This window comes from Brienomyrus brachyistius, chromosome 12, assembly GCF_023856365.1.
Source record: "Brienomyrus brachyistius isolate T26 chromosome 12, BBRACH_0.4, whole genome shotgun sequence".
Lineage (NCBI taxonomy): Eukaryota > Metazoa > Chordata > Actinopteri > Osteoglossiformes > Mormyridae > Brienomyrus > Brienomyrus brachyistius.
The window spans coordinates 15,125,767-15,148,532 of NC_064544.1; the positions used below are offsets into that span (position 1 = coordinate 15,125,767).

General features: G+C 45.1%; 2 protein-coding genes across 4 annotated transcripts in view; one reads left to right on the forward strand and one right to left on the reverse strand.

The window, feature by feature from the left end:
* Window positions 1–22,766, forward strand: part of LOC125704850 (SLAM family member 5-like) — a 90,816-nt gene that overhangs the window by 58,253 nt on the left and 9,797 nt on the right. Inside the window, exons 2-3 of one of the 3 annotated variants that reach the window (XM_048970984.1) lie at window positions 9,245–9,340; window positions 14,462–14,782. The exons of 1 other annotated variant lie outside the window; for it this stretch is intronic. In XM_048970984.1, the coding sequence (XP_048826941.1) occupies window positions 9,301–9,340; window positions 14,462–14,782 (361 nt within the window). In that variant the 5' untranslated portion in view covers window positions 9,245–9,300. Of the gene's footprint in view, window positions 1–9,079; window positions 9,341–14,461; window positions 14,783–22,766 lie in introns of all 3 variants that reach the window. One more of the 3 variants, XM_048970985.1, reaches the window with a different exon arrangement.
* Window positions 1–22,766, reverse strand: part of si:cabz01074946.1 (SLAM family member 9) — an 84,416-nt gene that overhangs the window by 44,258 nt on the left and 17,392 nt on the right. The gene's annotated exons all lie outside the window — the stretch shown is intronic.

Below are 22,766 nucleotides of genomic sequence, written 5' to 3' on the forward strand. Positions count from 1 at the left end.
TTCCGTTCCCTGTATGTACTCAGAATAGGGCTAAGTCTACATTATTACTGTAGGTTATTACTGTTTTGTAGAATGCCATCCCCCTTTTGTATTTTGAGTTTATCTACAAACAGAGCTGATGTCATAATAAAGCAATGTCAGTTTGAAGTGCTACATACATGTATGTATTTGGATATTTACTGGTAGTTTTTACTTAGAGGTTTTACTTGGTGAAAAGATGCATGTATAGAGAATTGAAGGATTGATTTGAGGATTTAATTTGGCATTTCATGGTGTGAGTGAGTAGATGGACTGAATGACACAAGTGTCTGACTCCTATGATTTATTAGCCTAAGGAAACACGTGAGTAGGGGGGCTCCTGCCTTGACTTTTCCCCTCCCCCTAATCATCCACGGGCCCCCATGTTTGACAGCGGTGTCATTTAGATAAGGACCCCACCCTGACAGGATTACAGACTGCAGCTCTGTGACAGCCATCGCCTGCATCAAACAGTTAAATAAGTTCATATATCACCTATGTAACCACTTTTATTCCTTGTCTCACTTCCTCATGTTTTTCTGCACACTTTGACTTTCCATATTATCTCCAGGAGGTGAGGTGTTTGGGACAACTATAGAAACAGGAAACACAAATGCTGACGTATCTTTCACTATGAATAAAACAATCACATGGACATAAACTACAGATGGCATAATTCTATTGTTATTTGTATAAAAAGCTTCCCAGTTTTCATTTTTATGATGTTATGGGTTGCTAAGTGTGAACTGATTGATAAGAAGAAATAATGTAACAGAAATAACAGTAGATTATTGTCCCAGTGGCACAATGGCTCAGTAGGACAGGCCTCTGTGCCTGTGATAGGAAGGTCACCCACTCAAATCTTGTCTTTGGCCAAATAGTCACATGTCCATTGAATCCTTGAGCAAGGCCCTTAGCCACCCCCCCCCCAAATGCTCACTTATCATACACTTACTACCTTGAGTCATTTATAGCCAGATAAATGTCAGAGCCTACAGTCCAACCCCAAGCTTCGCTTCCCTGTGTATATGTGTGCATATGTGCCAAAGGAGAACAACGTGGGAGATGTGAGGAGAAGCATTCAGGTGTAGCACTGTATCACTTACAGATTTTCTACTGATATTCTGCAGATAGTTTGGACACATTAAACCGCTGTTATAGTTAAAGCAATACACACGTCTAATAATTCATATCAAACAAGTCACAAATTCTAGAAAGTTCACCCAGAAGTTGTCATGCAAATTACCTGTCTTCACAAGGAGAGTAACCCAGCAAATCAGCAGGATGCTTGACATTTTAGAAGCGGCCATTATAAAAGCAGAGGTACACAGCGGACTTCCTGAATCATGTAGCGTTTTAATGGTACTTACAGCAGGAGGAACCAGCAGATAGGAAGTAACAGTTATTCTGTCCTTCCACAAGCTAGTTTGAATAGATCTTATCAAAATGTATTGCAGCTCTTATAGACAAACATTGGGGGCTGAATTATGTAAAGTATATAAATAAATTAAATATAACTTTATAATTTTTGGAGGCTTCCAATGGGCTCACCACCCATGGGAGGGGCCATAGGGGTCGGGTGCAACGTGAGTTGGGCAGCGGCCAAAGGCGGGGACCTTGGCGGTCCGATCCTCGGCTGCAGAAGGTAGCTCTAGGGACATAGAACGTCACCTCTCTGATGGGGAAGGAGCCTGAGCTGGTGCGTGAAGTTCCGGCTAGATATAGTCGGACTCACCTCGACGCACAGCTTGGGCTCTGGGACCAGTCTCCTTGAGGGGGGTTGGACCCTTTTCCACTCTGGAGTTGCCCGCGGGGAGAGGCGCCGAGCGGGCGTGGGCATACTTATTGCCCCCAGGCTGGGTGCCTGTACATTGAGGTTTACCGCAGTAGACGAGAGGGTAGCCTCCCTTCGCCTTTGGGTGGGGGGACGGGTCCTGACTGTTGTTTGCGCTTATGTGCCAAACGGCAGTTCAGAATACCCACCCTTTTTGGAGTCTTTGGAAGGGGTGTTGGAGAGCGCTCCTCCTGGGGACTCTCTTGTTCTGCTGGGGGACTTCATTGCTCACGTGGGCAACGACAGTGAGACCTGGAGGGGCGTGATTGGGAGGAATGGCCCCCCCGATCTGAACCCGAGCGGTGTTTTGTTGTTGGACTTCTGTGCTCGTCACGGATTGTCCATAATGAACACCATGTTCAGGCATAAGGGTGTCCATATGTGCACTTGGCACCAGGACACCCTAGGCCGCAGTTCGATGATCGACTTTGTAGTCGTGTCGTCGGACTTGCGGCCGCATGTCTTGGACACTCGGGTGAAGAGAGGGGCGGAGCTGTCAACTGATCACTACCTGGTGGTGGGTTGGCTCCGCTGGTGGGGGAGGAAGCCGGCCAGGCCTGGCAGGCCCAAGCGTATAGTGAGGGTCTGCTGGGAACGTCTGGCGGAACCCCCTGTCAGGAGGAGTTTCAACTCCTACCTCCGGCAGAACTTCTCCCATATCCCGGGGGAGGCAGAGGACATTGAGTCCGAATGGGCCATGTTCCGTGCCTCCATTGTGGAGGCGGCTGACCGGAGCTGTGGCCGTAATGTGGTCGGTGCCTGTCGCGGCGGCAATCCCCGAACCCGCTGGTGGACAGCGGTGGTAAGGGATGCCGTCAAGCTGAAGAAGGAGTCCTATCGGGCCTTTTTGGCCTGTGGGACTCCAGATGCAGCTGACAGCTACCGGCAGGCCAAGCGGGATGCGGCTTGGCGGTTGATAAGATAAGATAAGATAAGATAAGAAAAACTTTATTTATCCCGAGGGAAATTCTTTTGTTCTTTACATGCTCAGTGCAACAATAGGAATAAAGGTAAGGTAAAGAAAATAATAGTGCAAAATAACTATGAGTGATACTTGTATCATAACTGTATAAATACTCATACTCTGTAAAAAGTTAAAAAAAGAAAAAACTATAACTAAGCTATAACAAACATAATAAAATAACAGATTATTATTAGTGCATGTGTAATGAAAAGTGACTAAGTGTTTGTGCCTTGAATAATTGCGATAGCAGCATGTGACAATGGATAAAACAAACATTCGATAACAAACAGATGAGTAATATTGCACGATCCAAATGCGTCTTAATGACAAATTCTGAAAAGGTCATCTACAGAATGAGGAAGAGTTATACAGTCTTATTGCCACAGGTAAGAAGAAAAGAAAAGAGTTTTGCTGAGGCAAAAACTCGGGTGTGGGAGGAGTTTGGCGAGGCCATGGAGAACGACTTCCGGACGGCTTCGAGGAGATTCTGGTCCACCATCCGGCGGCTCCGGGCGGGAAAGCGGTACAGCATCAACACTATTTATGGTGGGGATGGTGCGCTGCTGACCTCAACTCGGGACGTCTTGGGTCGGTGGAAGGAATACTTCGAAGACCTCCTCAATCCCACCGACACGCCTTCCGATATGGAAGCAGAGTGTGGGGACTTGGGGATGGACTCGCCTATTTCTGGGGCGGAGGTCACTGAGGTGGTCAAAAAGCTCCTTGGTGGCCGGGCGCCGGGGGTGGATGAGATTCGCCCGGAGTTCCTCAAGGCTCTGGATGCTGTGGGTCTGTCCTGGCTGACACGCATCTGCAGCATCGCGTGGACATCGGGGGCAGTGCCTCTGGACTGGCAGACCGGGGTGGTGGTCCCCCTCTTTAAGAAGGGGGACCGGAGGGTGTGCTCCAACTATAGGGGGATCACACTCCTCAGCTTCCCTGGTAAGGTCTATTCGGGGGTCCTGGAGAGGAGGGTCCGCCGTATTGTGGAACCTCGTATCCAGGAGGAGCAGTGTGGTTTTCGCCCTGGCCGTGGAACAGTGGACCAGCTCTATACTCTCAGCAGGGTTTTGGAGGGTTCATGGGAGTTTGCCCAACCAGTCTACATGTGTTTTGTGGACTTGGAGAGGGCATTCGACTGTGTCCCTCGGGGAGTCCTGTGGGGGGTGCTCCAGGAGTATGGGGTTCCGGGCCCCCTTTTAAGGGCGGTTCGCTCCCTGTATGACCGGTGCCAGAGCCTGGTCCGCATGGGCGGCAATAAGTCGGACTCGTTTCCGGTGAGGGTTGGACTCCGTCAGGGTTGCCCTTTGTCACCGATTCTGTTCATAGCTTTAATGGACAGAATTTCTAGGCGCAGCCAGGGCATTGAGGGTGTCCGGTTTGGTGACCTCAGGATTAGGTCTCTGCTTTTTGTGGATGATGTGGTTCTGTTGGCCTCATCGGACCGTGACCTTCAGCTCTTACTGGGGCAGTTCGCAGCCGAGTGTTAAGCGGCTGGGATGAGAATCAGCACCTCCAAATCCGAGACCATGGTTCTCAGCCGGAAAAGGGTACAATGCTCTCTCCGGGTTGGGGATGGGGTCCTCCCCCAAGTGGAGGAGTTTAAGTATCTCGGGATCTTGTTCACGAGTGGGGGAACGATGGAACGGGAGGTCGACAGGCGGATCGGTGCGGCGTCAGCAGTCATCGGTCAGCGCTGCATCGGTCTGTCATGGTGAAGAGAGAGCTGAGCCAAAAGGCAAAGCTCTCGATTTACCAGTCGATCTACGTTCCTACCCTCACCTATGGTCATGAGCTATGGGTAGTGACCGAAAGAACGAGGTCGCGGGTGCAAGCGGCCGAAATGAGTTTCCTCCGCAGGGTGGCTGGGCTCTCCCTTAGAGATAGGGTGAGGAGTTCAGTCATTCGGGAGGGACTCAGAGTAGAGCTGCTGCTCCTCCGCATCGAGAGGAGCCAGATGAGGTGGCTCGGGCATCTGATTCGGATGCCTCCGGGACGCCTCCCTAGGGAGGTGTTCCAGGCATGTCCCACTGGGAGGAGACCCCAGGGAAGATCCAGGACACGCTGGAGAGACTATGTCTCCCGGCTGGCCTGGGAACGCCTCGGGATCCCCCCAGAGGAGCTAGATGAAGTGGCCGGGGAGAGGGAAGTCTGGGCTTCCCTGCTGAGACTGCTGCCCCCGCGACCCGACCCCGGATAAGCGGAAGATAATGGATGGATGGAATTTTTGGAGGGAAAGCCTGGTTGTGATTTACTTTATATTCTCACTGCTCCTGTCCATATCACTCTGTGTTATTAAAAATAATGTAGTGGGCAGATACAAAACTACCTGTGTTGATACTTGTAGGGGGCAATTTTAGTGATAAGACTACTTATATTAAATTGTGATACAGAAACGGTCACCAAGACCATGTCTGAAATGTCAATTGCTGCTTTTAGTTGCAAACTTTAAGTAATAAGGCAAGAAAAAGAAAGGTTTTCATTTCTGAGTTGAAGGCTAAAAAACATTTAATTTGTTACTTTGCCCCCCGGTTTCAGTAAAAAAAAAACAAAGATGGTGGACTGGCGATCTGTTACATTGGCAGTAGATGGCATCAGACTCAGAGACAATTGTATTTAATACCCAGTTGTTTGGATTAAGTATAGAAAATTGGTTGATGCGTTCTATTTTTGACTTGTTCAGATGAAATGTTACGTATCGAGTTACATACACTTTATACTGTCTCATACAGCTGTGGCCTGTACTATGAAGCAGGGTTACTGGCTTATCGGGGTAACTTGTCAGATTTAAGGTCCTCTGGGCAAAATGTAAGTGAGTGAATATGAAGTCTATTTAAACTGTGGTACCTTAAATCTGACAAGTTGCCCAGATAAGCCAGTAACATCGCTTCGTAGTACAGGTCCCTGGTAAGCACAGCTCAGAGGTTATTGGGAGGTACCTGACCGTTATAAGACTGCTATAAAAACGTAACTCACATGGCGGACTTCCTGTTGAAGTATGCAGCATTGTAACAGCACATACCTCAGGAGGAACTGTGATATGGGAAGAAGTCATTCCAGGCCCAGTGTTAGAGGGGGGGGGCATAACAATGTTCCCATAACAATTAACATACAAAACAGGGCTCTATGATTTTGACTAGTGTGACACAGAAAACATGAGGAAAGTTGCAAAGAAGAGGAAAGAGTCTCAGATCAAAGTTTCTAGAACTAAGATTAGTGTTGCTAATTGACAAAGTCAGAATAATGTATGTGCACATGAGATAAAGTTTGCAAGATGGCACATAATCATTACTAAGTTTATTCCTTATGTAGTTTGCGGTCCCTCAACTCTGTGGCTTATTTTGCCATCCAACATGCTTGAAATACCTGGAGCAAATACCTCCAAAAATGGTTTGATTGCAGGGATGGTATGGTGGCTTCCTGAGTAAGGATGCGGGTTTGTGTAGGTGATTTGGGGCATTGGGGTTCCTGGTTTTAGCCTCAGGCTCTGTTAACCATTGGTAATGAAAGCTGCTAAATATCTATGGACATATTAATGAATTCTGAAATGACTTATAACAAATGAATGCCACAGTGGCTCAGTGGGTGGCGCTGTGTCCTCACCGCCAGGATTGGGGGATTGAATGCAGCGTCTGCTAAGAGTCTGCAGGTCTCATTTCACCATGCAAAGACATACAGTTAGGCTAAGTGGTTACTCTAAATGGCCCATAGTTCCTGGATGTGAGTATATTAATGTCCTGTACAGTATGTAACTTTCTTTAGTATCCAGGGTGTACCCCAGCGCCTGCCCCATCCTGGTACCCCAGCGCCAGCCCCATGCTGGTATCCCAGCGCCTGCCCCATGCTGGTACCCCAGCGCCTGCCCCATGCTGGTATCCCAGCGCCTGCCCCATGCTGGTATCCCAGCGCCTGCCCCATGCTGGTACCCCAGCGCCTGCCCCATGCTGGTACCCCCAGCGCCTACCCCATGCTGGTATCCCAGTGCCTACCCCATGCTGATATCCCAGCGCCTACCCCATGCTGGTATCCCAGCGCGTGCCCTACAGTATTCTGGTATCCCAGTGTGTGCCCCATGCTGATATCCCAGCGCCTACCCCATGCTGGTACCCCAGCGCGTGCCCTACAGTATTCTGGTATCCCAGCGCCTGCCCTATGTTGGTACCCCAGCGTCTGCCCCATGTTGGTACCACAGCGCTTGCCCTATGCTGGTACCACAGCGCCTGCCCCATGTTGGTACCCCAGCGCCTGCCCTATTCTGGTATCCCAGCCTGTGCCCCATGCTGGTACCCCCAGCGTCTGCCCTACGCTGGTACCCCCAGCGCCTGCCCTATGCTGGTATCCCAGCCTGTGCCCTATGATGGTACCCCAGCGCCTGCCCCAAGTCTTCATGTCACAAGTCTTCATGTAAAAGTAAAATGTGAAGCCCTCCCCCTCGAAATTTGCTTGCTAACGATCAGGCATATAGGCAGTTACTGAAATGACATGTTTGAAACCCCTATGAAATTTGCTTCCTCTCCCTGTCAGTGAAAACTACCAAGGGGGACACGCCCTGGATGGCGAAATCTAGCGAGAGGCCCCCCTCCCACTAACTATGGGCTTCGGTGTCAGACATCATAGACGTTACACTGAGGCAATTATTACTGAATGTTTACATTCTGTACAGATAAGTTTTGTTACATTACATCTCTGTACAGTGAATACAATTTTTCTCGATTGATTTGGAGAATTTGTCAAATGACAATTAACATTTGCAAAGCAACGTGTAATTCTCACTCCACAGTGTCACTTCTGCACAGCAGAATGTCATTTCTCATTGCTTTACACAAATTACCAAATGTTTTTGTAAATATATGCAAATTGTTTTGTACAATTGTTATCATTTAGCACAATTTTCAGTTGCTTTAGTCTTGTTGGTCAAAATAGACTATGTCATTTCCCACTGTATGCATGTATTCCATGTATCATGTAAGCCACCACATGCTAAACAGGCAACCAAGCTGTAAAATGATATATTTCATAAATTGCACTGATACAGCATAGTTATATGTTTTCTTTTCATTGTTTTTGTATTGTTTAGCTGTGTTGTGTTATACAGTGCTGTGTTATACAGTGCTGTGTTATACAGTACAGTTTGTCTTTTTTGTTTGCTTCTGTATTATCTCTTGAGATCTGAAGACGTTACATGTGCATGCGAGTGTTTCTCTCGCCAGTGAACAAGTATGTGTCAAGAAATGTACCAAAGCAGTTGAGAAAAAAAGCTTACGGACCTTCTGAAGACCATGCCTGTTGCTACAGTAGGTCCATGGGGGCCTCAGTGACCATAAAAAGTTTCTGCAAGGGAGGGGAACATGTGAAGCGTGCTGCTAAGACGTGCCTCTGCTAATACAGTGAAACCACAAGCCCACACAGAAACACTCACGCTCTCACAGTAACTTCCTATGTAAACCCTTAAAGTCAGGCATTGCTACGGGCGCAACCATGTATCCAGTCACTATTGCACTGGAAATGGGCTGCAGCTACTGAAGGGGGGGGGGGGGCTGAGGTTTTTCTTGTCCCTCCCTGTTTTTGGTTCCTCTCCTCCTTTCTACAATGGGGGCCTCCTGACATGCTTCTCTTCTTCCTTCTTTCTGTCTTCCCCTTTTCACTGTTGCATGTGCAACTCAGTATTGATTTAAATTGTATCCCATATCAATATAATTGCATGTGACCATTGTCTGATCTTAGCTGTGACTGTACCTACCGCATGTATGTGAGCACTGGCAACTGGAGACAAATTTCTTGAACATACTTGGCTAAATAAACCTCATTGTGATTCTGTGATCGGAAAGTCATTGGTTCAAATTCTGAGGATGACTAGGTGATTTCAACATTTATGGGGCATATGTACCCTATGGGGTCTTGAGCATAGCCAGGCATTGTCTGATCCGGTTTTCTTATAGGTTTGTCATGCTAAGAGAGTCAAGTAGCATAATTTATGTCAACTTATCAAATAAATAAATGACACCAAAATCAAGACATTGAGAAAAGAAAAACAGAAACTCTTCATTATTACTTTTCTTTTTTGCATTTTCTTAAATGTGTTTTGAACTTGAGCGCCACCATAGTGCAGCTTTGATTTCCTGCACGGAAACTGTCATTTTTAAGAAATTATATCCAGTCACTGTTTAAAGATCTACATCTATTGTCTCATGTTGCTCAACTTCCTTCAGACTTTTACTTCCTCAGTCGTCTGCACTTTGTGCTGCAGTTTTTCAGCTTTTCAGGTTTATTTTTTTATGCATTGCTGTGTATTACTGTGCATGAATTTACTTTACCCCAAATCATTAAAAAATATTCTTCCTTCCAGGGTATTTCTAAATCAGTAACTATAGTATGAGCTTTTGACCAAGGGAAGTGGCTTTTCTTATGCTGATCATTAGAAGCCACACCTAGCAGAGACAGAGTTGAGTGTAGAAAGCTGTGTAAAGTTCAGTGACATGCAAAAATGCCCAGGATAAGGACTCTCCTGTTCATAATCATATGTGGTAAGTGTCCTGGGTAACTTCCACATTGTGCACAGATTGCCTGTATTCTGAACTGTATTAGCAACTTCTGCTTGTTGATCGTATATTGTCTGACATATTCGGTAGCTGCTGTCGTCCTATAGGGATAAATTAAGCATCAACATCAGGCCAAGTTAACTAATGTTGTATTTTGAGTGCATCTACAGGCAGAGTCAATTTTATAATAAGGAAACAAATGTATGTAGTGTATAGAAAATTTACCAAGATGTAGCAAAGAGCTTGTGAAATCCTTTTGTGCATAAACATACACATTTAATTCACTTGTTTCTCTTAAGTAAATGGTGCCAATAACAGTTATTCCCCATAAAAAGCAGATTTGGCTTTGTCATTGTATTCCTGTGCCTGCGTTCAATATTGTCTGAGTAATTTCAAATTTTTAGATACTTACAGTTAGCAGCTAATCAGAAAACTATATTAGATAGTTTTTATGAACAACAAATAAGTAAAACAAAAAATGGTTCTTAATTTCTTGTCCACTAAATGGTGGTGTTAGGTGTGTGTGTATATATATGTACATTATATGTACATTATTCAATGCTTTAAAAGAAGAAGAGCTATTTGGCGAGTTTTGGTATTGTTTTCCATTGTAGTGTGGTGGGATATGGGACTGGTCTGAGGTGAAGTGGAGGGCAAGATGCCTTACAGTATGCATTATAGTACAAAGATGCATTATAGTACAAAGATGCATTATAGTACAAGATGCATTATAGTACAAAGATGCATTATAGTACAAGATGCATTGTAGTACAAAGATGCATTATAGTACAAGATACATTATAGTACAAAAAATACAAGGAGGACTGTTCACTTAGGGAAGTGCTCCAGATCAAGGCAGCTATCTTGGAGACCATGCTTTGTCCATGTAGTGGACCACTAGCTCTGTAATGGGATTGGTTTGTACTGTAGCAACAACCATCTCCAGTAGTATATGAGTCAGGGCGAGTCCTTATAGCTATTAGTCTCATTTAATCCTGCCTTTACCTCTCTTCATGGCGGCACGTTGAACTGCAGGTTGAGGGCCTGAAAGCACCTGAGTTTGGAAGCTTTATTATCCAATAGCTGTGAGCAATGTAGATGCTACACAGCGATGCCAAGAATTGCTGTTTGATGGCACTGACATGCCAGTGGCCATGCTGTTCAGTGGGGCTGCACGATATCACAGCTTAGTAGCACACCTAAAATATTAATGAAAGTCGTATATATGCCCAAAGGTTAGTTAGTTAATCTGTTTAAATTTGGCATATCGTTATGTTTGTTAAATTCGGTTAGCACGCCACATGCTACTATTTTGGCATATTATGGAAGTGATAAACACTGAAGTGGCACTGAAGAAAGGGACAGGTCAGCAGCCATAACATCTTTTGAATAAGGAGATATTGTGCATAAATAAAGTAAAAAAGATGGTAGTGGTGTGGTGGTACATTTTGTAATTTAAAGTCTAATACATTTATTGCAGTTTTCCTTGATTGTTTCATGAAATGTGCAAAATCATACTTATTATTCTCAAGACTATAAGAGTATTTCTGAAATCCTTTCACGCATATAGCACAACACTAAGGTTTAGCTGCAAAAGCCTGTAACTTATCCAAACCAATTAACTCATATTAATATAATTCCGACCAATAAATTAGTCGGTGCCACCAAAATGAGAAGTAGCATCGTTTTTGTCATGACCTGCTCGTCGGCTCCTCCTGTGTGCCACGCCCCCTGCTTACCCACGTGTGTTTCCCGGATTGTACCCAGCTGTGTCTGCTTATTTTCAATCAGTCCTGTGTATTTCAGTCCGTGTCTTACCCGAGTCCTTTGTCCGTCATTGATGTTACTGGTCTTAGCTGATGTTAGTCGGCGTGCCATGTTCCCCAGTCCGCGTTATACCAATAAATCCCCGTTTGCCCTGATTCTGCCTGCTCGCCTGCTTCCTACCCGCTTGCCCCGTCCGTGCGCCTCACCCGCAGACGCCGAGCGTGACAGTTTTAAGCATGAGAATCAAAATGCTTAGACACACTATCAGTATGTCAGCGTAAGTCTGCTCCTGATCGCCATGGTTCTAAATGATACTCATTTTTTGCCACTTTCTCATTGTCACTGACTGTTTTTCTTTAGTAAATGTTTTATTATTCGTATCAAAGACACCAGTTTTAACCTTGCAGAGCTCTGCATTACAGTATGTAAAGTTTACTGGTAATGAAAATGAAAGTCTATCACATTAGGCCCCCAACCCAGACCAATCCAACTATGTTCCAAATTTTTTTTTGAACAGTCTAACTCCCACCCCCCTTATACGAATGTAGGAACCAAAAACACAACAATTCCATATCAACCACAATGTATGGGATATATTTTTATTCATTTGAAAAGCTTGGTTAATGGTTTCGCATGTGGTGAATAACACAATGATCACGTACATGTATAGTTCTGGTTGTAAAATTATTTCAATGAGAAACTTCCAGTGCAATAGTGGAATAGTGACTGGATACATGTTTGCGCCCATAGCAATGGCTGACTTTAAACTAAAGCAACTGAATATTTTGCTAAATGATGAAAAATGTACAAAACCTATGTTATATAACATAGGCATATATGTACTAAAATATCTGGAAATGTGTGTGAAGCAATGGGAAATGATATTCTGCTGTGCAGAAGTGATTATGGTGTGCAGATTACACTTGTTTTGCAAATGTTAATTGTCATTTGAGAAATACTCCAAATCAAATCAAGAAAAACTATTCACTGCAGAAAGATGTAATGTAACAAAACTTATCTGCACAGAATGTAAACATTCAGTAATAATTGCCTCAGTGTAACGTCTATGACGTCTGACACCGAAGCCCATAGTTGGTGGGAGGGGGGCCTCTCGCTAGATTTCGTCATCCAGGGCGTGTCCTCCTTGGTAGTTTCACTGACAGGGAGAGGAAGCAAATTTCATAGGGGTTTCAAACATGTCATTTCAGTAACTGCCTATATGCCTGATCGTTAGCAAGCAGAAGTGACATTATGGTGTAGGGATTACAGTTGTTTTGCAAATGTTAACTGTCATTTCAGCAATGCACCAAGACAATCGAGAAAGACTGTAAATGTAAGGATAAGCCGAATTTACAAAGATTATTAACTTTTGGAAGTCATGATATGCATACCATTAATATTTTAGGTGTACTATTAGCCTGCTTACCAAATTGTGGGTGTAAGTAAACGTCCACAAAGTAAAGAAAAGCTGGCATTGTGAAAAATGTTTACGCTTGGCATCTAAAATCCTGGTCATATCATGCAGCTCTACTGTTTTGCTAGAAAACCTGCTCTTAAGGTAAAATTCCCATTATTATATCACAGCAAGCAAAAGGGCATATTCAGTAATATACTCATACTACTGCACTGTACTTGGGAACGCTAGCTGAGGACTTTATTGCTAGCTGCCATTAGACTCTACAAGGAATGTCTCAGCCCCTGTAGAAGATCATAGACTTGATTTGTCCTCTATATTACTGCACATTGGACTTTTTGGTTGTGTATAATTGGCATTTGTATGTATCTTATGACCCAGTTGTAGTTTTATATAATATATTGGGCTGTATGTAACGCAAAGCGTAACTAACATTTATGGGTGAATCCAAGTCCATTTAGCCATTTTGACAGTGGAAAAACCAGACTTTGTGCCAGCACAAAGTGCAAAAAGGTTGTTCTCACTCTCTTAATTATTCAGAGGCGTGTTTTGGGTGTAACATGCAATAAACCAATCAGTGTGGCGTGTCACCTTAAGTGTGGGTCCAAGGAGGTGGGTCGAAGCAACTAGAGGAGGTAGGGCCAACCAATTAGATGTCTTGGTCCCACCTCCTCTAGTTGTCAGAAGAATGGGCTGTCATTAGTCAGGATTTGGCTCAGAAGTTGACTGACAGCATACTGTCATGTCCTCTAACCAATCGGCTTAGTCTGAACCAACTATTGAATTGATGACCCTTCTTCAATCCTCATCGCCTGATTATTAAAACAGAATAGAATAGATCTTTTATCATTGTTAAAAAACCAACAAAAGATGGTTTAGCAGCTCTAGGATTGTCAGCATAGAAAATGACATAAATGTAAACCTTTATATGAACAAACATCAATGACATGAAGTAGTATGTACTGAAGTACTACTGCAAAATGATAACAACATAAAGTCCAAGTGAAAAATAAGAGTGGCTGGGAGAATTAAACTTCTAGTTCTTTAGCGTTAGGGTTTTATTACATCTCAGTCTGAGGGAGGGAGCGAAGGGATTATTCAATAGAATGCCTGTGGAGAGAAGCTGTTTTTTAATCTGTTGCTTTAACCAAAGACACATGAGATCAATTTCCAGTTTAACCACAGAATTACCACTCTAGCCCAGCAGCTCATTGTGAGGTACTGCGAGTGTGACTGTACTCAGCTGTTCCCCCGATTTTCACAGTTCTGATGTCTAGTTGTGTATTGACCCTTTGCCTGATTTATTATTCATTTATGTATTTCTTTGTTTTGGATTACAATTTGGATTCTGTTCTAAACCAGTATGGTAACAACTTCTCTCTTTCTTTCTGCTATGGATTGCCCTCAGCTGGACCGCTGAATGATTCTTTTTTATAATTACATACATTGTAAAAAACCCGGGTTCGAGTCTCCGCTTGGGTCACATGTGTGTGGAGTTTGCATGTTCTCCCCATGTCGTCGTGGGGTTTCCTCCGGGTACTCCGGTTTCCCCCCACAGTCCAAAGACATGCTGAGGCTAATTGGAGTTGCTAAATTGCCCGTAGGTGTGCATGTGTGAGTGAATGGTGTGTGAGTGTGCCCTGTGATAGGCTGGCCCCCCCATCCTGGGTTGTTCCCTGCCTTGTGCCCATTGCTTCCGGGATAGGCCCTGGACCACCCTTGACCCAATAGGATAAGCGGTTTGGAAAATGGATGGATGGATGGACATTGTAAAACTGAATGTGCATGATTACTTCATATGGATGTATCTAAGGATATCAATCCATGGCTGTCACCATTACATTTATCTTAATATACAAATTAACATATTCTTTAGTTTTTTTGTGTTATTGTTTTGTTTGTAAGGTAATTTTTTTCTCTTACAGGTGTTTGTGTTGCTGCTGATCTGACAGTAAATGGCAGCGTGGGAGGGACGGTGGAGCTGCCTTCAGCCCTGGGGAGTCTGAAAGTGGAAGATTTTCAGTCTCTGAGGTGGAAATTTAAGAATATAGACATTGCTGAAAAGTTAAGTGGTCAAACAGAAGTAAACCTTCATGCTCAGTTCAAAAGACGACTGCAGCTGAGCCCTGATTTCAGTCTAACAGTGAGGGAGCTGAGACTGGAGGACAGTGGGGAGTATCATCGTGTAGGAAGGAACAGTGTTGGTCTACAGATTCCTACATATACAATCCAGCTGCAGGTTTATGGTAAGAAAATTAATGTAATTAATTTGAGTTTTCAATAATCACAAAGTCACATTTCGGTATGTGACAAAAATGTAATGATAAGCAATTAGGATTATAGATTGTACGTTTTCAAAAATAATTTTGCAATCCTAATTGTTAATTAACATGACAGCTATACACAATGTATTTTTATTGGATACACTCAGTAACATTCATTCAAATTGTTTATTCAGTTTAAGGTATCCAAGGAAATAGAGGAGCCAAGGTGGGATGTACCTTCTAGTGTATAGGATATCCCCAAAGGCATAGGTTTGGCTTCCACATTGGTAGGGCCTAAATCAGCCCTCAACCCCCCCCCCCCCCACTAAAATACACATTCAATTAAAAATAAACTTGTCCCTAAGGGGTACATGTTCCTACCCTGATGAAATCTTGCACTGTATGTCTGTTGTAACCAAGAGAAGTGGAATAAAATAGCATTTCATAGCCCCAATTGTACATGAACAATAAAGAATCTTCAATTTTAGTGCTTAGCATACTCCTATAGGACAGCTGGAAAAGCATCCCATCTTATGAAACTGATGTAGAAGAGAAAGTAGAATCACCCAGTCCCTGTAGTAGTTGGGATAAGGGCCCTGCTCAAGGGCCAAATGCTGGAATCACCCTACTGACCACGGGATTTTAACCGTCAACCTTTTGAGTCCCAACCCACAGACTGTACAGCTGACTCCACGAAAAGATTAATCTTTTTCGTAAAAATCTTTTTTGGTCAGCGCATAATTCCATATGTATGTTATTTTATAGTTCTGATGTCTTTTTAATTATTCTGAAAAACAGGGAATAGTACAAATAAACCTTTCTATAGGTAAGTGTAGTGTTGCATGGTATACCGATACCTGAAAAAGTAGCACAATATCCCGTCGTTAAAAATGCTACAAATATCACATTATTTAAAGTTTTTTTTTCCTGAAAGTTTTCACCTCTAGAACCCCTGTCCTCTGTTAAGATGTTTAAGTCTAAACTCCCTGCTCTGGCTGACAAACACTAGCTGAATCTCAATACACATACTTGACTGATTGTTGTGTTCTTGCATGCGAACCATGACTGTACTACCTTAATTGGAGTAACATTTACATTAGGGCTGTGCGATATGACATAAAATTCATATTGTGGTATAGTTTGAACCATAGATGGTAGACAGTATATATTGCGGTATAATTTGATCTGTAAATTTCAATATATAATATACTGTAAAGGGTAACATATGTCCATAGCAAAGGCATTGCAGCAGGAAGTTGTATAATAAACTGCTAACACATTTCAAAGTAGTCGTGAACGTAGAATATTTATTGTGCAAATCTGCAATTATAGAAAAAATATGAAAACATTTCAAGTAACTTCCCTGGTTTTATCTTTATATTTAAAACACAGGTTGGTTTTGTAAACTATAAGTAAGCAGAAAACAAGACACAGAACCAAAAGCTACAAATCTAATTATGGTTAGGGTTATTTCTAGTTACGGTTACTTCCAATTAATTGCGGTTTTCCAAACATCATGTGCCAACAAAAAATACTCTAGGGCTATATTTTAATGACACACAAAAAATCCCTGCATTCAAAATTATAAAACATAAAATCCATATCAGTTTGTGTCTACATGCGCATTCCTGGAAATCTCTCCGACTTTCATTTTTAAAAAGCACGCGCGATCTCGTGCTTCGCAATCAAGTCTGACATGTAGGAGAATTTCGGAGTCATTTCAAATAACGAAATCAACTCTTTTGATGTCTTGTCTTGGTGGAGAGAGCATGAGCATTCGTTTCCCAATGTTGCTCAAATTAATTTTTGCGGGTGAGGAGCCGGAAATTTCTGTGGTATGGCGGTATAATCAAGATCTTTTATGGAAGCCCGTTTCCACGGAAGAGGATTAGGGCCACCATGAAAATATTATTATAAAAAAGAATTCTGAGATTAAAGTCAGAATTCTGAGAAAAAAAGTCAGAATTCTGAATGTAGGGAATCCACTTGCAGAGTCTCCGCAGTTTCAGCAAAATGGTGGTTTATTGAACAGTACAAATAATATACTGTAACGTAATACAGTGTAGACACACACCGGGTACTGAAAGGCAGCTCAGATACAAATTGAAGACAGTTCTTCACCCCCCTTTATACCCCAAAAGGCCCTCCCTACCAGGTGTAGGTGTTGTGAGTGAATTTACATATAAAGAGTGACCCCCTGGAGTGTGAGGATCCTGAGACAGGGACGGGACAGGACAGGGTGGAGACTTTTATGATCATTGTAATTAAATTCTTATCACCTTATTGTCATGCCCGGCTCGTCCGCTCCTCCTGTGTGCCACACCCCCTGCTTACCCACGTGTGTTTCCCGGATCGTACCCAGCTGTGTCCGTTTGCTTTTGTGGCGTTACTGAGGGAGGAAGTAGCGAGGGAATACGGAAATGGACAAGCCGACTACGCCACTCTGGGAATTTCACCCAGAGAATTAGAATACCGGAGTTCAAAACCCACTCCAATATAAAAGGACACAGATTCGTGATCACCATAGGGGAGACGCGAAGACCATAAACACTCCCTTTATTAAGCTGCTGGCTATTCACACTCCAAATAAAAACACAAAGAAACCAAACAGCAAATTACAAAACCAAAATCACAGCACAAAAAAATACAAATCAAATCATGCTTAAAACACTCCAATCACACGAAACCCAAACCAGGCAGCTGTTATCGGGAGGGGAATGGGAGGCGTACAGTCAGACAACACTCTAAGGGGTCCCGCAGTACATGACGCCGGTACATCCACCCAAGGGGTGGGCTAGAAGAACGCAACGCGACCACGCAGCGTGGTATCACCCAACACGGATCCTCACCGCCCAGCACCAAACCTTCCCAATGACACCCCCCAAATTTACATCCAGTCACTAAAACACTTTAATACCTAAAACCAAGTAAAACACGAAACAAAACATAAAACATCCGGGCAAAACAGCAGCAATTGTAGTGACTTAGTATCCCGTTGATGGTCTGGCTCACATCGGTCCGGGACACTCCAAGTCGCGATCCACTACAAATACAAACACAGTATTAGGTATGCCCCTACTACCCAAACGTTGGTAAAAGGAGACGAGACATACCTGGCAGATTACACGCGGTAAAAGTTGGAAAGCCTTAAAAGCGGAAGCAACCGCAAGCTGCTAGATTTACTAAGCCCTTGCAACTGTAAGAAAGATACCAAAAGCACATTACAACCACCCATACGGCAAGCAAACGACCCCGTCCACTGATACCCTACCTGCAGCGTTGGTTATAGCCACAACTTCCGGAAAAGGAGATACTAGCGCACGGAGAGTCACGTCACGCTTGCAAATCAGTCACACACGCAACCACAACCGGGTCCTATATACGCGTGCTGATTGCTTAATTGTTGCAGCCAGGTTAATGAAATTACCATGCCCCAACCAGATCGCACCCTCCAGCTCCACCTCATTACAATCTACCCCAGGATTTTGCATCGTCGTCCCGACGATGGACAGCTACAACCAAACCCCGAGTTACTGCCAAGGTCTAAACACAGCCCCTACCGCATGAGACACAGGTCCGGAAGAACTCACAGCCCCTAAGGCCACGCCCCCTACCGACCTAGGAAGATGATAAAGATTAGTATGTCGGCCTGCAGTGGTCCTGGCGGTTCTTCGTATCCCTACCCCACTGGTACTTGGCTGTTCCATCACTTGAGTGGTGACTACAGAGGGTCTTGAAGGGGTACCCGTATGCCAAGAGGCATATTCCTCCCCGCCTACCCCAGAGTGAATTGGCATGGCTGGAGGCAACGTTGCAGCCAACGACTGGGGGCACTGGGAAAGACCTGTACAGGCAGCCCCAGGGGCAGATGACGCTGTATTCCCCTCCACTGCAGGGATCTGAACCCAGAGCTCCTGCTCAAACGAGTCCTCGGAGGTAGCCACCTCTTCAGCTGGAGAAGGCTGAGGATCACCTTCGACTTCACAACCAACACAGGGCTTAAGCATGGTCCGATGAACATGCTTGACCTTCTCTAGAGCATCAACTGGTGCGACAGTATAAACCACACCCCCCAACCTAGGGGTTTTCAATACCTTATGCACCACTGAACTCCAGAGGTCTTGGATTTTATGTCGGCCCCGGACTCCAAGATCACGTACATACACTAACTGGTTCTCCTGTAACGGTGCAGCCTTCACCCGGTAATCATGGCGCTCCTTACGCCGCCCTGCGGCCATAGCAAGACGCTCCCTGGCACCCTCAAAAGCTAGCTGAAGTCTGGCTTGATGCTCCACTATCCAGTCATTCACTGTACCAGGCACTGGTTCTTGAACCCTGCCCAACAAAAAATCCACAGGCAGTTTGGGATCTTGTCCAAACATAAGAAAGTATGATGTCTCACCAGTAGATTGATGCGGTGTAGTATTGTAACTAAATGTCACCTGGGGTAAACATGCTGACCAATCCCTCTTCTGGGACGCAGGAAGTGTCCGCAAAAGATTGTGCAAAGTACGATTGAACCGCTCACACTGACCGTTACCCGCTGGATGATAAGGGGTAGTACGTGACTTACTAACACCATACAAAATGCAGAGTTGATGCATCAACGCACTCTCAAAATTACGGCCCTGGTCGGAATGAATACGACCCGGGACTCCCAATTTGTAAAACCACTCGGTCACCAAAACATGTGCCACTGTTGAGGCGCGTTGGTCCCGTGTTGGTATAGCCAAAGTATACTTACTGAAGACATCAGTCATCACCAACACATTCTCCACCCCATTACGTGCTGGCTCCAAAATGGTGAAATCCAAGGCTACGATTTCATTGGGTCGTGAGGCCAACAAGTGTCCCATGTAGCTGTGGGGAACAGGCTGAGAGTCTTTACTGACCTGGCAGCGTTCACACTCCTGGCACCAGCGTGTAATATCAGATGCCATTCCTGGCCAATAACACCGCTGCCGCACTAGCTGACTCGTTCTCTCGATACCTTGATGACCATGATCTTGATGAAGCTGTTTCAGCACCACCACCTGCAAAGACCTGGGCAAGACCAGCTGGAACACCTCTTCACCCCCATCAGGACGGAGAATCCTCCGATACAGTACCCCATCCTTTTCCACCAGACGGTCCCACTGACGTAACAACAACAAGGCTGAAGATGATAGCTGCCCCCGTTCCACGGCAGTAGGACGCTCCCTCCTATTCCAAAAGGTCAGGATGCTACAAATATCAGGGTCAGCTTCTTGCTGAACTCGCAAGTCGACCGAAGAACACTGCGGAAAGACCGAAACAACCGCCTGTGACGCAAAAATGCAATTACTGGGTACCGGGGTCTGCTGCACGACAACTGGGACAGCCGTCCCAGGACGATCTGAGGCAGAACTAGGCGGTAGATGTTGCCGAGACAAAGCATCGGCATTTCTATTACTAGTACCCGACCGATACTTCAGTTCATAATCAAACACCGCAAGTTGAGCCGCCCACCGCTGTTCGGTAGCACCCAGCTTGGCGGTAGAAAGATGGGCGAGGGGGTTATTATCAGTAAACACAATGCACTTAGCGCCCAACAGGTACTCACGAAATTTCTCCGTCATGGCCCACTTCAGCGCAAGAAACTCGAGTTTCATGGAGCTGTAGTTCGACATGTTCCGCTCCGCGGGCCTCAAGCCCCGACTAGCATATGCAATAGGCCGAATTAGGCCACCCTGTTCTTGAGAAAGAACAGCACCCAGGCCCCCATGGCTTGCATCTATTTCCAATCGAAAAGGCAAAGAAAAATCGGCATAGGCCAACACGGGTGACCCCACCAATCTACTCTTTAAGCCCTCAAAGCTAAGCTCACACTGTGCAGTCCATGCCGAAGCCAGAGAACGACCTGAAGCGCCTCGCGACTTTGTCCCGACTAGCTCTGCCACTAACTTATGCAAAGGGGCTGCCAGCTGTGCAAATCCCTCCACAAAACGGCGATAGTAGCTAGTGAACCCCAAAAAGGAGCGGAGCTCAGAAACATTAGAAGGCCTCTTCCACATAGCCACCGCCCCAACCTTTTTAGGGTCTGTCGAGACACCCTGGCTTGAAATCACATGACCCAAGTAACCAACTTCCTTCTGAAAGAAAGCACATTTCTCCAACTTAGCTTTAAGGCCCTCCCGCTGTAGCCGTCCAAGTACCAACTCCAACCGTTCCAGATGCTGTAAAACAGAGGAGGAAAAGACCACCACGTCATCCAAGTACAGCAACAATGCCTGACAATGCTGATCCCCAAAGATTCGCTGCATCAACCGTTGAAAGGTACTAGGCGCGTTACAAAGCCCAAATGGCATTCGGTTCCACTCAAAAAGCCCAAAAGGCGTGCAAAAGGCAGTCTTGGTCCTATCCGATTCCGCAACGGGCACTTGATTATAACCACTGGCTAGATCGAGGGTAGAAAACCAGCATGCACCTGAAAGGGCATCCAAAGATTCCTCGATACGAGGCAATGGAAAAGCATCCTTACGGGTCTTACTATTTAGCTGCCGATAATCCACACACAACCGAGGGCTACCATCCTTTTTCCTAACCAGAACGATGGGGGATGCATAGGGACTGCAACTCTCCTGAATGACCTGTGCCTCAAGCAGCTGTTGGATATGGGCCTTCACTACCTCATACTCGGAGGGAGGTAATCGCCGATAACGCTGACGAACCGGAATGTCATCCAATAATGGAATCTCGTGGGAAATGAGGTTACTGCAACCCAAATCCCCATCATGTACAGCAAACACCGAGCTAAACTTCAGCAAGACGGCCCTTACCTGATCCTGCCGACTACGCCAAATCGGTGGCGTTACTGAGGGAGGAAGTAGCGAGGGAATACGGAAATGGACAAGCCGACTACGCCACTCTGGGAATTTCACCCAGAGAATTAGAATACCGGAGTTCAAAACCCACTCCAATATAAAAGGACACAGATTCGTGATCACCATAGGGGAGACGCGAAGACCATAAACACTCCCTTTATTAAGCTGCTGGCTATTCACACTCCAAATAAAAACACAAAGAAACCAAACAGCAAATTACAAAACCAAAATCACAGCACAAAAAAATACAAATCAAATCATGCTTAAAACACTCCAATCACACGAAACCCAAACCAGGCAGCTGTTATCGGGAGGGGAATGGGAGGCGTACAGTCAGACAACACTCTAAGGGGTCCCGCAGTACATGACGCCGGTACATCCACCCAAGGGGTGGGCTAGAAGAACGCAACGCGACCACGCAGCGTGGTATCACCCAACACGGATCCTCACCGCCCAGCACCAAACCTTCCCAATGACACCCCCCAAATTTACATCCAGTCACTAAAACACTTTAATACCTAAAACCAAGTAAAACACGAAACAAAACATAAAACATCCGGGCAAAACAGCAGCAATTGTAGTCACTTAGTATCCCGTTGATGGTCTGGCTCACATCGGTCCGGGACACTCCAAGTCGCGATCCACTACAAATACAAACACAGTATTAGGTATGCCCCTACTACCCAAACGTTGGTAAAAGGAGACGAGACATACCTGGCAGATTACACGCGGTAAAAGTTGGAAAGCCTTAAAAGCGGAAGCAACCGCAAGCTGCTAGATTTACTAAGCCCTTGCAACTGTAAGAAAGATACCAAAAGCACATTACAACCACCCATACGGCAAGCAAACGACCCCGTCCACTGATACCCTACCTGCAGCGTTGGTTATAGCCACAACTTCCGGAAAAGGAGATACTAGCGCACGGAGAGTCACGTCACGCTTGCAAATCAGTCACACACGCAACCACAACCGGGTCCTATATACGCGTGCTGATTGCTTAATTGTTGCAGCCAGGTTAATGAAATTACCATGCCCCAACCAGATCGCACCCTCCAGCTCCACCTCATTACACTTTCAATCAGTCTTGTGCATTTAAGTCCTGGTCTCCCCAGTTTTCCTGGTCT